Here is a 16,783-nt window from a genome sequence, read left to right on the forward strand (position 1 = left end):
CCTGAGCAATGCAGTATGCTTTTCTAATTTAATTATTCTCATAGTCTTCCTTTATCAGGACAAAGATTAGCAGAATTCTGCAAAGCCACAGATGTACACACTGCAGAGTAAAATCAGTTATTTCTAGCACTCAAGTTTTATCAGAAACCATGCAGACACAGGCTCTCCCTCCTAAAGGAGTTGGCCAACAGCATTTAGATTTGAAAATAAATGAATAATGCAAATCAGGAAGAAAGTTTGGGTACAGCTAAAAAAAGCCATTCTGTTAAGTCTTGGACACATCTTGGTTCTTCAAGGAAGTCCCAATTCATAGAGATACATACACATACTTTATTCCCAGCATGAGTAGATTCACTAAGATGGGTATAACCATGAGTATACGTTATTAGGCTACATCAGGACTGGCCTGATTGCTTAAATTGCATCTAGTAGATTAAGAACAGATTTAGGAGATCCAGATTTGCATGTTATCTGTAGGAAGTACAGATGAGGTATCTGCAACTGAATGTCTAATACAGACCACTGGCTTGCACCACCTTAAATTAATGATAAAATATTGCACAGAAATATCCATAAAGGAATCAGCAATAGCAATGTTACTAACAGAGTAAACATACATCAGACATGATACAGTGCATGATAAATTTCAGGCTGACCCGGATTAAACAGAACTCATGTTTCCAATTTTGCTGACATACTGATCAGCCCAAAGGAAAACTCCCCCTATAGCATAAAACCACTTCAAGTGAAAACTTGAAACTATAAATTTATAGATTTTCTTTGTTTACAAAGCACGGAATGAGTTCTCTCACCTCCATCTCGTTACCTCATTCTATACCTTAAATTTCAGGGCGTGTTACCCTTAAACTCACCATACCAAACAGCAAATGATAATTTTGTCAGGACAAAGAAACACTGCATGAGTTTTATTAAAACAGCTACTTATCACTGCAGACATCCTGTAGACAAAGAATGAGCTTCACACCCTTGGGGATTCTAGTGTTGCCACTTTAAGCAAAGTCTTGATTATTTGCCTTCCCTGGAGAGAGACAGATAAAGAGAAGAAAAGAAAGAGAGGGCTGTCCCGATTACACAATGTGCATAGACCACATCCCTATGAGGTAATTCAACTCTACTTTTAAATATACAGACATTTATATTTCAGAGGTCACATTTAACATTTTAAGAAATGTTCTGTGCCTGTGAGGAAGAGTTAACAAATCTTAAGAGTCTTTGTCAGTTAAGCATTCTTGAAAATTTATAAGATGCTAATCCAATCTGACCATTAGTGTATGAATTGATCACTAAAGAGAGACATCTTGAAGCACCAGAGACTAGGTGTTTTCCTTTAAAAAAATCTGCAGTTAGCTTTTATAGTTACTGTAGAAATTAAATAAAAATCAGAGGATTAATTCAACAGTCAAACTGTCTAAAAACCGAGGATTTTTATGTTCACAGGAACAGGATTTCAGAAACCCTTGAATAACAGGTATTTTAAGACTAGTTAGATACTTCTAATACTAATTCTTAGAATAAAGTTCATAAATAGGTTTAGTGGATGTTTATTAAATCCACTTAGCTAAATCCAGCTGCTTTAAAGAATAAACTCTCCAAATTTCTATTCAGAAAGAAGCACTCTTCAGTAGACATCAAAGGACTCTTTATAGAAAACATCAGAAGTTCACACTGAATAGCCAAAATGTTTTTATCCAGCGTTTCTACATAACAAAAAGCTCCAGAGAGAGCAGGAAATACTTCAGTGAGGGATGGTTCCAAAGTGAAAAATTTTTTTTCTTCCATTAACTCCAGACCAACCCAAAATTTGGAATGCTTTATTGTCTCTCATACTTGTCTTACAGCCACTGGGCTATAGCAGAGTTTCAGACACACCTCGGGGAACAGCTCTCATCTAAAAACCTGTAAACAGAGGCTGTGATCAATAAATGCTTGGAGTAAGGACTTCTGTGTCTCACTCTGCCTTTAATACTGATTGAAAGGAATTGAGACAGGAGACTGACTCATGGCTCCTTCATGTGCATTTACACAGAATTGTTTGGCGGGAGCTGTTCTAGATGTGCAATTGCTGCTTCCATCTGCACCAAAGTGTTAACTAATTTTCTAGGGTTGTTTTGTCAGAGTTCAGGTGTTACTATTATAGGAAAGCCAAAGTTAAAACATTAAAAATATTCAGCTAATCTGGATTCCTAGACTTTTTCAGAGACTGATAAAATTTTCACTGAGAGATTAGTCTTCTAGAAGAGAGTGATTTGGGATTTTCATGTTTCTGTTTATGACTGTTACCATTGGGATAAGTGAGACCTCCAGATATTCATATTTTCCATAGAGCAAGTTATAAATGAAAAAGCCTGGAAGGACTTGGAAATGTGAGAGAGCAAGTCTAGAATTTCTTCACATATTTTCAGCTGTTGAAAGATCTTTGGCTTTTTTGGGGCTAAAAGGGGTATCTTGAAAAAGGCAGAAAGATGACAAAATCAAATGGGACTGGACAATCTACCTTTCTGATGTTATTTCTTACTGTTCTACACTGAGAGTATTAGCAATACTTTGAAAGCATTTTGGTCTATTGATACAAAAGCAACACTGAGACATAGAGGAAGACAAAGGAGAAGCTTTGCAACACTTTGTGAAGGGCAGACATTGCTAACATGAAAAACTGGTATGGCTATATCCCATGCTAAACTGATACCTTTATTGGTAGACAATGACTTTCAACATATTACATTACTCTGCTGAAACCTTGGCATTGGTATTATATACTAAGAATTCAAGAGTTGGGATTAATGATTTTCTGTTGCTATTGCACAACAGGTGTTGTGAAGCTGATAGCAATTTTATTTGTAAGTTATCCAAGTAAGTTAATGCTCTGCTTGACTATCTGAAACTGCATATAACACAAGCAGCAGTTTAAATGCTTTGGAATGATTATTGGCCATGATCTGTCCAACATACAGCGTTGCACCTTGTCAAATGTCAGCATTAGAGATACCAAACACATGTAGTTTGCAAAGGGTTTATAACCCATAACAAGGACAGATTTATTAACACTTAACCAACCCATCTGATCTGTCCGAAATGCTCACCTCTGCTAAAGAAAGAAAGCTGGCACAAGAAAGTACTGAATCCAGCAGCTAGTCAGTTAAATTTTTGGATACCTATTACAGGATCAAGAATGTTTCAACCAGCTGACAGAAAGGACTGGATCATTACAAACCAGGATGTGAAGGGGTTACTTTGTCCCAGGAAACTGTTAATTTGGTGTCTGTCCTCCCACACTCAGCAAAAAGCCAACATAAACAGTATTGCATGCTCTAGCTAATGTGAAAGAAATACAGAGAGCCTTCATGCCTGACTGGGATCAAAATCACACTGCCAAGTCATTCAGTACTGTGTGAGTATTTCTGTGACTGCAAACTGCAGCCCAAAAACCCAGTGCGCCTTGCTGCAAATACTCCATGCAGTTTCCTCAGGACCTTAGAGTGTGGTACAAATCATTCTGTTCCAGAGCCAATGTGTCTCATATGCCCATCAAATTAGCAAATGCCAAGAAATAGCACAGAAAGTGGTATGCCACCTTCTCTTTCTCTTGATAACTTCTTTTTATCTGGGAAATTCATACCATTTTACAGAAACTAATTTCTGTCAGCTTTCCTCATTTTACAAGCACAAAAGCAGACCCTGCTGTTATGATCAGCTTCCTCAAAACACTGTCACAAGTCTGTGCAAGCTTCATCCTCAGTACTACTATGGGTCCCCATTCTTTCTTCCATGTGTTGCTTTCTGATTCTTGCAGTACTTCCAGCTTTGCAGCTAAGCCAAGCCAATCCAATCCCTTTTGTTTAATGCTACAACTATATGAAAGCCTCCTCCCTTTATCTCAGGATTTCTTCCACACCTGAGGTTTCCCCATTGTTCTTTCTCCTATTCTTTCCCACTCTTCCTTTGTCAGGCATAATCCTTTGTCGGCTTGGGCAATTTCCACTTCCCTTCCTCAGCCACCTGCAGAGAACCTGGGTCAAATTGCTTTCCTTCCCTCAGACAAGTCCCTGGCACACTTACTGTCCAGCCAACATACTGTCATCAGCTAAGTACGCCTCGTGTCATCCAGGGGAAGAGGAATGGGCTGCAGTACTTGCCTGCTAAGGTACATGCACATTCACACGCAGCCATCCCAAGAAGTGACACCTGTATTTAAGGGCTGCATAACAGCAAGAATTCACACACCTCGAGTGACACATTGCTGCTATTAACACTAAAGAGTCAAAATCCCTGGGGCACCTCAGCGCCTTTGAAAAACTAGGTTGAGAGGATTTGCTTGTGATCACTAGCCCACAGAGAAATCAGAAAGTGCTTCCTCTTTGGGCAAGAGCAAATATAAGTATTACAAGCTTTTTAAACAAAAATTTGTCTCACCATTCCAATAGACTTGCTTTTAGATGCTTCAGGCTCCCTCCGGGCAAATGCAAGCATCTGAGGCATTCTGCTCTTTCCTTTCTGAGACTTTCTAACACCCATGCTTTTCCACTTGTTGTTAAGGATTTAGACCTGTAACACACCTGTAAGTAATAGTTTCTATTTGCAAATACTAGAGCATCTGGGAGCAAGAAACTGTTATGTGAGTATAATTTATTTGCTACTTAACACGGTACTCTTACTAATCTTAAAGTTTTAGTTTCCTCGCTTATTGATGAAAAACAGATTTTTTTTTCATTGGCAAGTCAATGTTCATTATCATCTTAGTGTTTATGCTAAGTCTTTATGAACAGGAAAACTAATTTTCATAGCTTTAATCATGTTACATGTCTATTAGTACTCTGAATTAAAATAAAAAATACTTGCAAACTGTGTCAAGAAACTTATCTCGCTGACAGACATTCCCCAAGAGGGCTTTTGGAGCTTGACCTATTAGACCAACTTTCCATTAATACTTTGAGCACTTTATTAACCTAATGCTGGATTGCTTTATTTAGATACTAAGACCCTACAGAAAGCTTACATAGCCCTTACTGAAAGCCTGATATTTCAAATTAGCAAAAAAAAATGTGCTTGGCCTGATTGTTAATAGTGAAAGCTAGCTGGGAGAAAGCTGCTACTGCTGGTCTGCTTTAGTAGGTGCATCTGTTAAGAAGGTGCATCTGTTAAGAGCACCACTGAAATACTGGAGGCTTGGGTAAGAGATATAAAGAAGCAAGAAAATTTTCAAGCACTGTACAACAGTAAAGTTTCCTTATGAAGCCAAAGTACAACTCCTAAAAAAAAATTACACATAGTAATTAAATTAACAAAATTGCTGCCACAAATATATGAATCAGGTGGGATACCAGCTGAAATTAATACCATGATTCCATTTTATTTAAATACAGGGAAGAGATGAAATATAAAGCTCACACCCATACTCTAAAATAGAGGAAGGACCATTAAAAATGTACACATCTCCATTCTGAGCAGACAAGAGCATACAAAAAGTGCACGATTTTACTGAAAAGATAAACAACTGGATTTACTTGCTTCCATTAACCAATGACCCACTTGTCAAACATAAGCCGTAGATTTAAAAGAGTGATTATGTGAAGCCTCTTACATTATACAAAAAAAAGATCCTAGCTATGAAATCAGATCAGGTCCAAAAATACTTGAGCACAGTCAATATTTTTCTTTTATACAGACACAGGACAAGAATTAGTTATTTGTTTAAAAACCTACAACATGATGTAATGGTGTTTCCTGTAGTGCTGTTCAGAAGGCATTTATCCCATGCATCCCTTTCAGGTCATTCCTGATGTGCCAAATCCAGACCTTTTGTAAGAGGATGAAGCTCTAATGGAAGCCATTCCATAAATCTGAATACTGGGGCATGGCCAGCTTCCTTCTATGAGGAGTGGGTGCTGATAGAGATGGAAAACTGTTGCTTAAAACCATTTACTGACAGCAAGTGGTAACCATGACATGTACGTGGCTTGTCTAATCACTTAGAGAGGATTTTAGCAGGGGTGGCAGCTGTGTACACTTTGGTGGCAGATCTCCAGCTGAGGTTTTTAAGGGCCAAGCCAGTTGCTGTCAACTTTGCCCACACGTAAGCACCTCCCACCACATACCTGTTTCTGTGCCTGCTCCAGGCTCAGGTAGGAACAAACATGCAAAATGCTACAGATGATTACAGTGTTTCGGTTTGAGTGCAAGGCCTGAATTAACAACAGTGCAAATGTATGAAGGACAGCAAATTACTAGGTCCCAAGACCTGAAAACCTCTAATTTTGCCACCTTGTATTGTAACACAACAGCACTGTCCACAACAGGGGCCTTCCCGCACTTGACCTAAAGCTAAACAAGTCTCTACGAAGGTCGAAGAGGCCATTATTAAAGGACATTTTTACTGTAAGGACAACTTACATGTTGCTTCCACCTGACCTCATGACTGTGCATTGCAGTGACTCCCACTTCACTGTGACTCAGTATATATAGGGTGATTTTCTGCAAGCTTCAGATCATGGAGCAACTTAACGATATAAGAATCCCAGCAGTCAGCTAACAGAAACCAAAGTTTCCAGCCCCAGTGACTGCAGAGAAATATTGGAAAATGCTGATACTTGTAGCCTGTCCACTCCTGGACTTTACTCCACTGCTGGAGGGCCTGAGCGCTGCAGCTTAGCACCCCAGTGCCTGATGTGCAGGTGCAGGCTTTAGCAGCAGCATGAGAAAAGAGCCCAGGCAAGCTACACAATGCCTACCACACAAGACAGGGACACTTGCCCTTCGTAGTAGAGAAGGTACAGATGGGAACACAGTGATAGCACGCCAAGCTCCACATGTCTCCCAGTTCATCCTGCAACAGCATTTTGGTTTCAGCTCAGGTTTTTTTTGTATTACTCAGCAGCACTTGAGGGTTTCCTGTGCCAGGCTGTCTCTATTTTACATTTCTTTCTCCATCTCTGCTGTCTTTGTCTTTCCTTCCCTAATACGGGATATTTACCATTTTACTGTTGGTACCCTTATGGACTTTAAAGTCATAAGCAAGGGGTGACACTTGCAGACGGAATTGCAAACACCCTAGAAATGCATACACTACCAGAAAAAGGTCTTCTGTTTTCCTGACAAGTTCAGCCTGATGGCAGACTTGGGATGACTGGACAGAATCAGAACAGGTCCTACACACATATGCAAGATAATATTTATAAAAATTGCTTTGAAATGACAGTTATTTTTAAAGCATCTGGATGCACTATAAATACTTGATATATCTGACAAGGCTTAGTATATTTCAAGGTCCTTAATTTTTTTTTTCTTCTTGAGCACAACTCAAATCATTACTTGAATTCTCCTTTAACAAACATTCTCCAACTTTTTAATGAAGTACCATTGATAGACAAGATGCAGAAGCCAAAAAAGATTACTAGGAACAAGGGTATCTTTTGGTAATATTGTATATTTATCATGTCTTCAGCAGTCATGGCATAAAGTAGCACCATTTTGTAACCTCTGAACAGTCACACTGTGTATAAAATAATAATAAAAAAGGCTTCTAACATTTTGAGCACAAAAGATACTAGTGGCAAGAAAACACTCCCTTTTCCTCATTACAATAGAAAATGAGGTTTCTATTTAATAAAAACCCCAACCACAAGACTACATGTTTTTTTAACTGTAAATGTATGTCAGTGCTGTTGACAGCTTCTGCGTTAGAAGGGATTTCATTATTAACTCTGAACAAAACCACACGTTATCTTTCCAAAAGCAAAGCTACGTTCCTGATGAATCATCAGCTACTTTTCTGAGCTCCTGTGGGATATTATTTGGTATCAGGCATTGGAAAAATAAATACCACCCCAAAGTTCAGAATATTTTCAGACAGGACCATAAAAGGCTATCCAAGGCACCCAATTCCTAAGTTAAGAAGGGAATGGGGCTGGTGAGTACACAGCCAGAAACAAACATTCCATTTAGTAAACTTTGCTCTTTCAGGTTCAGGCTTTATGTCTCCAGTATTCTCATTTTAGATTAAAACCAGATATAAAGCATCTGTGTTCCATGCAGGACTGACTCCTAAACAGATGTCCTCCACTATGTTTTTGGGGGACCTTGTGGTGTTTACACTGACTGAACATGCTTTAGAAACACTCCACTCAGCCCAGAAGTCCAACTGTTTCATACTCCTTCAGCCCTTTGGCCGAAGTTACAAGGCATCTGTTAGGCAAGTCAGGTCTTCTTTGGTGGACATTGTGGGTACCACTTTGGGGAAACAAGCAATGGGGAACTGAGTGGCAAAGTGCCCTTATCTAGAAATAGTGTTTCATTCTGCACCAGTGCTGGGAGGTAGGGGTAAAGAAGTGCGAGAAAGTGCTATAAGTTTGCCTGATTTAGGTAACTACACATACCTTGATCACAAATGACCAGACTGTTTTTGTCTGCGGATAAGAAAAAAACCCCTACAGGCCTTTTTGTTCAGATTTCCCCTGAGCACTTTATAAATCAGTGGTTCATCATACAAACATACTTTATATACATGTATATACACTTTATATACATACTTCTAATCTATTTTCTTTCTCTTCCCCCATCTCAAAATTACTGAAATTTAACAGCTAATTCTTGAGCTAATGTTCCAATAGAAACCAGACTTGCTTTCTAAAAATGTTAGGGTGTATTGCAATTGTTTTGGTGATAATATATCAAGGCAAGTCCTCTTATCTGTGTGTTGCACACGAGAGCTCCTAACACAAGAACTGTAAAATTCCTTGGATGTTCCAACATCCATTCCTCATGTTGTTGTACTTATAACTTAACTCCTTGAAAAGATACACCCATTTGTCAGGCTCAAAGGCACTGAAACCTGACCAGAGGGTTTCCTGAGTGAAGGCCAGCATATAACACCATGTTACATGGATTTGGCTTTTGCAACTGTAATAGCTCAGCTAATTCTCTAGCAGTATAATGAATCTCTGGTATTAGAAGGCTGATAGCTAGATCTTAATTTTGACATATGAAAGACCTTAAGGACTAAGGGATTTGGAAGGAAAGACTACACAGTGAGCACCAGTCCCTGGGGAATACACTGGAAAACCGTCTGTTGCTTCACAGAGAGGGTTACACACTGCAGGAAATCTGCACATGTCAGATAATTTCTATTAGACCAGTAGGATGCAGTCTGCTTTTATAGATGTCCACTTGGTAGCTGTGCATTATCTCCATGCTCACAGTTTTCTTTTAGATTTCCTGTTGTTTCCAAGTGCTTGTAACAATGCCAGTGTAACCACAGTGATGAAGCTTGACTTCAAGCAGCGGCATCTACTTCATGCCAGAGTGGAAAGTGACAGATGAAAGTCTCTGTGGCAGAGCACAAGGCATTTCCCTGCTACACTTCCATCTGCAAAACCTTCCTGGGAAGGATTACATTTTTCTAGTCCTTGCTCTCAGATGCCTCCTGTAGTCTAGATCTACTGCTTCACCTTATTTCAATAAATTATGTACTATTCTTCTCCAGAGAATCTCCAAGTACACTTGAGGCCTGTATGTCTGCCAATTGCTATCAAAGTTACTCTTCTCTTGCAACATGATGAACCTGGACTGTGTGGCTCCTCATTTAACTCTCCCTCTGTTCTACTGACCTCTATCTGTGTCAGTGAACACAGGCAATTCTTGTATCTCCCACAGAACGTATCCTGAATTATTTCTCATGTCTGTCGTATATCTAGAGAAATCATACTGTAAACATATTTAAGGGTTGACTTTTTTTGCAGGGCATTAAATAACATGGAACAAATTCCTAGTTTCACAGCGAAGCAAGTCTTTAAAATAGCTCAGACAAACCTTTTTACTTTTAACTATAAAGCACAAACGACCTATCACTGCAAACTGAGATGTCTCGTACATCCAAAGTTAGCATTTATTTATACACTGTAACAGTTTTTCAAGTATTAGCACAAATTCAGCAGCATGTTTGAAAAACAAAAGTTTTTCCTCACACAGCTGTAACATCATTTTAGTGCTATGCATGTGTTTATCACCATCTATGAATAAAGAAACCCCACACTGTATTACAAACCACTAATTCTGCAGCACATTCTTGCCAAGGGAAAAATCAGGTGTGGTATCCAGCACAGCATGGTGAGCACTGCCATAGGTGGGTCTGTTCAAACAGGAGGTTTAGTACCGGGTATCCTATACTCCATTTTGGCCACAGTGAAGGTTTCTTGTTTAACAGCACAGATACAGCAGCAGCAATACAAGGGTAGCAAGTGATTGCAAACACAGAAAGCACAGATCTATTCCGGACTCGTCCTTTCCGAAGGCTTTCTAAACATTGCCACCTTGTGGGCCTCCTGTCTCCTGATATTCACTGGTCCTTCCACTCTCCCCAGGTGACGCCAAGGTGGAGCCTGGACTGTTGAAGTTAACATCCAGCTCAGGTGGAATGCTATTTAAATTCCCATAGTTTGGGATCAAAAAAGGAACAGCACCTTAAAAATTCTGTCTGACATTGATTACTGACTCTGTATGTGATGTTTTGTGTAATTTGCTCTTTTTTTCATTTAACATTATGAAAGCAGCAATAATAATGTGCAGAAGATAACATTTAACAAAACAAAAGCAAAGATGCAATTTCTCAAAGCTCCCAAACAGAGGGGGAGAGGGAAGTTAAATTCATTGTCCACCTTTAGGTGTTTTTTTTAATTATTATTCCTTTCTGTCACCATTTCCTTCTCACTTTAGTTTAAAAAAAACCCACACACAATTATTACCAAGAAGTATGTGGCATCTAGTTTAGCTTTCATCAGTTCTGTTTCATGAATGAGAAATTTCTGATGACTTGAATCTATCAATTACACAGTCAAAGATGGTGCAAGGGAATACGACTTGTTATCGAAACAAAAGTATTTAGCTATTCCCTTTACAGACATCACACACAAGTTTTTGGGTACATTCTCAGTTGCTAGCACTGTAAAAAACATGTAGAAACGCACAAACATACTTACTTTGAGCATCCAAACACTTTCCTCGGTTGCCGGCTTGAATTATTCCTTGCAGCAATTTGGTACTGGAAAGAAAACACGAAAACCTTTAGTTCAACAATCAAATAGGGGAAAAAATTAAAAAGACTCACTGGATGGTCTTTGTCTGTAGCGGTTGACCAGTGATGCAACAGTTGTATGCTAAAAAGGAAACAAGAGAAGAAATCCTTCATTACAATGCCATAATTCAGCTGTGTTCACAATGGCTCAGTGTCTGACACATCTGCACAACAATCAGATGTTCCCCTGATATAGTAGCAGATCTATGAGCTCCCTTATGCAGTGCTACATTCAGAGTTTATTCATAATTGCTAAGCACATTGCTCTTTCTTCATCCAAACAGGCTTTTTCTGAGCACAGGCAATCAGTTATGACTGTTGTGTCATGTAACTGGAGCCTTGCTGCACTTGCCTGAACAGCTTTTCAGAGGAAAAACCACCCCTGCCATTGAAAAACACAATTAGTGATATCCAGGAAAGCCTGTGTTTTTGCCAATACAACACAAAGCAGCTGGCAATCCTTTGAAGCGACTCACTTAGCAATGAAATCATGGTGCTGCCTACTTGTAGCCACATTAAGGCCCATTCCCTTCTGTCTTCCTAGATGGAATTCTCTGTCAATGCTAAATTTGTCCTCACAGCCATTCTCTCAAGTGCTACATTACAGACTGCAGAAACCTAAGATGGAGAAACCATGTATGGGTTTTGATTTCTGCCCTGAATTACGTGCTACAGTTATGTGGCTAAGTTTCTTAATTCAACTCAGTCAGCAGGAAATATCATTCCTAGCAGGTAAATAAAGGTCTACAGTCAGACCAGGGCTCTGGTTATTGCTTGTTTTGCACACCTAGTCAACTAGTGGAGACAGCCGAGCAAGAGGGAGTATTCCAAAGGCATCTATTGCTGCATAACAGCACAAAACTACACCAAACAGGATCCCAGGGGTGTTCGAACTGCATCAGGACTGAGGGATGTAAGAAGCTCCCACTGGTGAATTTATATTCATCAAACCCCCTGTTTTAGCAGGAAGAAAATATAAAGCAATTTTCACTATAAGTAATTAATCATATGGAAAAGGTAAACAGAGCTTTAAAGATGGCTTGTCTAAAAGGACTGGATCCCAGCTTCAGAAGCTGTGACTCATCCTGGGAGATAACTTAGGAAGGCTGCTAGCAGACGGAAAGGCTGAAGCTACTTTAAAGCCAAACCAGAATGGGAATTAGCTATTAAATATGTTATTGGTTCATTTCTTTGAATCTCTCCAAGCCTCTCAAACTGTGCTTTTCAATGTACTCTTTTTCCTCTTTTTATTTAATGTGGAAAGTGATTCCAGCACAGCTGACAAACCTCAGGCATTCTATTGGCAAGGGAACAGCAAATCCGTCATGCTGTGTTGGCTTTTGCTCAAGTAGACCCCCTCTGAACTTAGTCTGGGATCTAACAACACTATTCCAATAACTTGTAAGGATGGGACACTCTTAAGATGATAGTTAGAAGTCAACTCCCACCAGAAGGTGTTAACCAGAATTTCTAAGAGGCTACAGCAGTGGAGAGACACAGTGATTCCCTTCGAAATAGGACATTTAATTTACTAATGGAATGTTTTCCACAATATACTTTCTGAAGAGAGTGATATTTATGGCATACTGAAGACAGAGATAACTACTTAATTGTCTTCAATATGTAGACCTCGGTTTGCAAGGGATTTGATTCACATCATCACACTGAACCCCATTAATATAGTTTTAGGTTAAAAAAAAAAAGAGTCCTCATAGGATAGGTTCCTAAAGCTTGGAAACTAATTATGATGATGATTGGACAGGTCAAACCAAAGAGGTACATCTCAGCAACAGCTCCTGCCTTTTTGCCTGACAACAGGTACTCACCTGAGCTGCAGGGAGCAGAGTGATTGCAGTGGCCAGATGAGATAATTGGCACTTGCTGCTGTGTGCAGCAGCTCTGCCAGGTCTCCACCTGTTCTGTAAGCCATGCCAACATCTCAACCTGTACATCCAGCTCGAGATGCTGGAGCAGCACCCAGGCAAGGGAGTGGTAGGAAACACTGGATCATTAAGGTGGAATTTAATTTAGGTGGACAAAGGAATGCAGTAGAGGTCCTAGTTAGTGGGTGTGAGGAAGGTATTTATGGAGAGCTGGAATCCTCTTTGAAAGGATGGGGGGATAAAAGTGTGCACTGAAGACAAGGAGAAAAGGATGCATGCTGTCCTCCTCCTACATGCCAGGCCATGAACTGCTCTCAGCTGCAGACACTGGCATTTTGTATCACTGCCTATGTAAGCCAGCAAGCACAATCCAGTTTGTCAAAACTCCCCAACACACACAAGCTGCACTGATTTTATAATAGGTTCCCATCTCCTAAAAAGTCACCTGCCAAGATACCTGAAGATATTGCTTCTTCCACACTGGCAAATATAGGAAAAAGGGGTAAAAACCAAGAAGACAAAGATGTAGAGGATCTGGAAAATTGAAAAGATCTTAGAAAACAGGAAAAAAAATTAAGAGCAATTTGAAGGGTAGTTTCAGAAAGTCCTATGGAGCAAAACAGATAAAACAGATTATGCACTTTCTTCAGGATTGAAACTTATCATTGTTCGACATTTGTGTAAATTTACCAGTTTGCAAATGGTTGGAGCTATTTGAAAAGCTATACATAGCTGCAAGTTCCCTATATTATTCATTTCCCTGGTGGTTAAATTACACTGGGAGAAACAGACTAATGGCCATTACAAAATGCACTTTCAGTTAAGCTGTTATTAACAGAATTGAGCAGATTTTATTAATAGCCAATGACTATTCACCTAGTGCATTTAGTTCTCCCCCTTCCACATTCCCACTCCCACCATCCCTTGTGCCATCCCACTGCAGCAACAGTTGGGAGGCCAAGCCCACGCAGGGGAGTCAGACCTGTGGGCCACTGCCTTCCAGGTGGGCATTCAGAGACTCCCTCTGGGGGTCCTTCCCTTGCTTCACCAGGTGCATATACCACCCTGTAGCCTACATCACCTCTTTCTCATATACAGCTGGGTTACATACGCTGCTTGGATGTGCCGGTGCAGGCCTTGGGAAGGTCTGGCAGACTGTTCAGAGTTTATGGGATCTTGGGGTGTCCAGTGGAGTCAGTTGCTCTCCAGGGCTTACCTGGACTCAGGAGGCTTCTACCTGCTCCCTCTCACTGTATACTTTTCCTCCCTGTGCACAGTAGCTATTGCTACACCCACAAACTCTACCCACTGAACCCTTTGACACAAACTGATGCAGAAGAGGCTTCTACAGTAATACCCCTTGAAATGCTGCAAAACATTAATTTAGTTTTGAATTAATATTGACTAACAAAAATAAAAAAAAGAAAAAATTCCAAACAAAACAAGAATTGAGCAAGAGGGATGTGAGAAAGCAAGAGGAAAGCAAAGCAACTAAGTGAAAAAAGTAAGTACAGCGAGACAATCTGCAGTAAATAAGGTGCAACACCATCTATAAGCACATCATACAGCCATGATATGAAAAGTAGTACCCACAGTTGTTACTTTGAAGGACCAGAGAGGAAAATTTAGGTCAGAATGTAATTAAAGTGATTTAAATCAAATGCCTTCTAGTACATTTGATGATGTATTTTCAAAATGTTGTCTCCAAAAACTGTGTTTCCCCTGTGGGCACAGAGCCCTGTCTTCTGCTACTGTGTCTCTGTGCACTGGATGCTTTCTTCCATACTGCACAGATCTATTTTCTTCCCTCTGCCAAAGACTGGAAATGTGATGTGGCATGAAAACAATTGGTAATATAGGCTGACAGTCACTGATTATTGCCTCAAATATCCTCAGCAGTTACAGAAACAAACCAACTTCAAAACCAACTTATTTTTAGCAACTGAAAGAATGCAAGCAACCCCATGTGGCTGCTGTCCAGGCATTTACTGAGTTGAGAATAGCTTGACAAATTACAGAAATGGACAAACTCGGAGTGTAAATCAGAAAACAGTGTATATCACTATATACATATGCTTTCTTGTTGAAAAGATGAATCGAAACATTAAAGCTTCCAGTGTCAAAGGAAAGAACAACTGTTTTTATGAGCAGTGCATGAATCACAAAAACCAAAACAAAAAACCCCCATACACTTCACAGTTTGGCAGATTTCTCAGCTTGCTGGTAACTAACAGCCCAACCCTATGCTGTCTCACTGTTCCTGGGTAAGTCCTCTGCGTCTCCTCAGGACTGAGCTTTGCAGCACTACAGGGAAGGCACAAAGGCAAAGACTCAAAGCAAAAAAGTCAAGAACAGAGCTGAGTTTAGTATTATCTCCAAATCCCAAAATGCAAGAATATGCTTCACAAAGACAGCAGTCCCAGAGGGTGCTGCTATTGAGCACACAACAGAGCTTCCCACCTCTTTTGCTCTTCCCATTTCAAACACGTCTTTGTCCCAGCAGTTCTGCTGCTCTCCAGTGCTCTGATTTTAACTCATCTACTGGCATGAAAAAGGTCCCAGAGACTACTTTTAAAACTCTGTTCCCTCCCTCTTATTTACAAAGCAAACAATCTTTTTTTGGTGATTTACATATAAAGTATATCCAAGCATGTCCTACTTAACAACTTCGTAGGAAAGAACATTCATCCTTTCTCAGTAAGACTTCTATCCTGCTTGGGGTGAAGCCTCTAGATTTTTCTTCTACAGAGCAGTAAACCAACTTGTGTCATTTCTGTTGTTCTCTCCTGTCCCTCCTCAAATTCTTGTTAACAGGAATTTCCGAGATCCAAGTGCCTTGGAGACAATCCTGTGTTCAAAGCTCCAGTCAATTGCAATGTGACATCTACATTTTTGCAGCAGGCTACCAGCCCTCCTCCTATTAACAAAGACCTTCACTGCCTTCCTGCCCAGTAACTCTGAGATCCAGTCATTATCAGGCAGTAGGTGGCAGACCTAATAGCATGAACAGATGTGACTGTATTTTTCATTCTTCGTATTTAGCACCAGGCTGCCACATCTCGCATTCCATTTCAACCTCTCTTTGCTCCTTTTCAAGAAAACAATCTTCCTTCAATTATTTGAGGCATCCTTTTCTTTCAAGTTTAGTTTGGAGTCATTGATGTCTGCACCTCAATTTCTATTGCACAGCTAAAAGTCTGTCCTACTTGCACTATCAGTACCTATGTCTGTTGGCTTCTACATCCAACACAACCACCAGTTTTATTCAGCTGTGGTTTGCACATTTGGACTGCAGTTTGCTATTGATGCATTTCTGTATGTACTTACGCATTACAAGTGTTTTTTCTGGCTGGCATTATATCTTACAGAAAGGACTTGGTTTAAAAATAACTATAGTTGATCAAGTTTCTGCTTAGTTTCATGCACTAGAATCGCTTAGCACATTTCTTTTTAATACTTCCTTGTAAACAAAGTTATGCTGTGTTGATGCATATGTTTTATAGAGAGGCAAGAAAAGCCAGCACTGACTAAGGTTTCCCATTATGAAGAATTTGGCAAGAATATTGCCTTTAGGCATTCCAGTCTTAACTGTTTGCTCCTTATTTATGTCTCTGGGCTTCCCCTCAGTTTTGCTAGAACTCTGAATTTAATCCACTCTAAACCAGATGCGGAAAGGGATTTAATTTCTAAGCAAACTTTTTTTTCTTTTTAGATTTCGAAAAACAGATCTAGGGCAGTTCCCTGTTTCACAGTATACAGCATGGCCCCATCAACAGTTGGGTTGGCACAACTGGGAGGACAGGATTTCACTGGCTGG

At 39.9% G+C, this 16,783-nt stretch overlaps 1 protein-coding gene across 2 annotated transcripts in view; it reads right to left on the reverse strand.

Annotated features, from left to right (window-relative positions):
- MAPRE2 (microtubule associated protein RP/EB family member 2) overlaps positions 1-16,783 on the reverse strand; it is a 100,189-nt gene that overhangs the window by 61,928 nt on the left and 21,478 nt on the right. For both annotated transcript variants that reach the window (XM_071554573.1, XM_071554572.1), the window contains exon 2: positions 10,989-11,050. Coding sequence is in view for 1 of the 2 variants with exons in the window: in XM_071554572.1 (XP_071410673.1) it covers positions 10,989-11,050 (62 nt within the window). In the remaining variant the exon portion in view is untranslated. The remainder of the gene's footprint in view (positions 1-10,988; positions 11,051-16,783) is intronic.

The sequence above is a fragment of the Pithys albifrons genome, chromosome 4, assembly GCF_047495875.1.
Source record: "Pithys albifrons albifrons isolate INPA30051 chromosome 4, PitAlb_v1, whole genome shotgun sequence".
Lineage (NCBI taxonomy): Eukaryota > Metazoa > Chordata > Aves > Passeriformes > Thamnophilidae > Pithys > Pithys albifrons.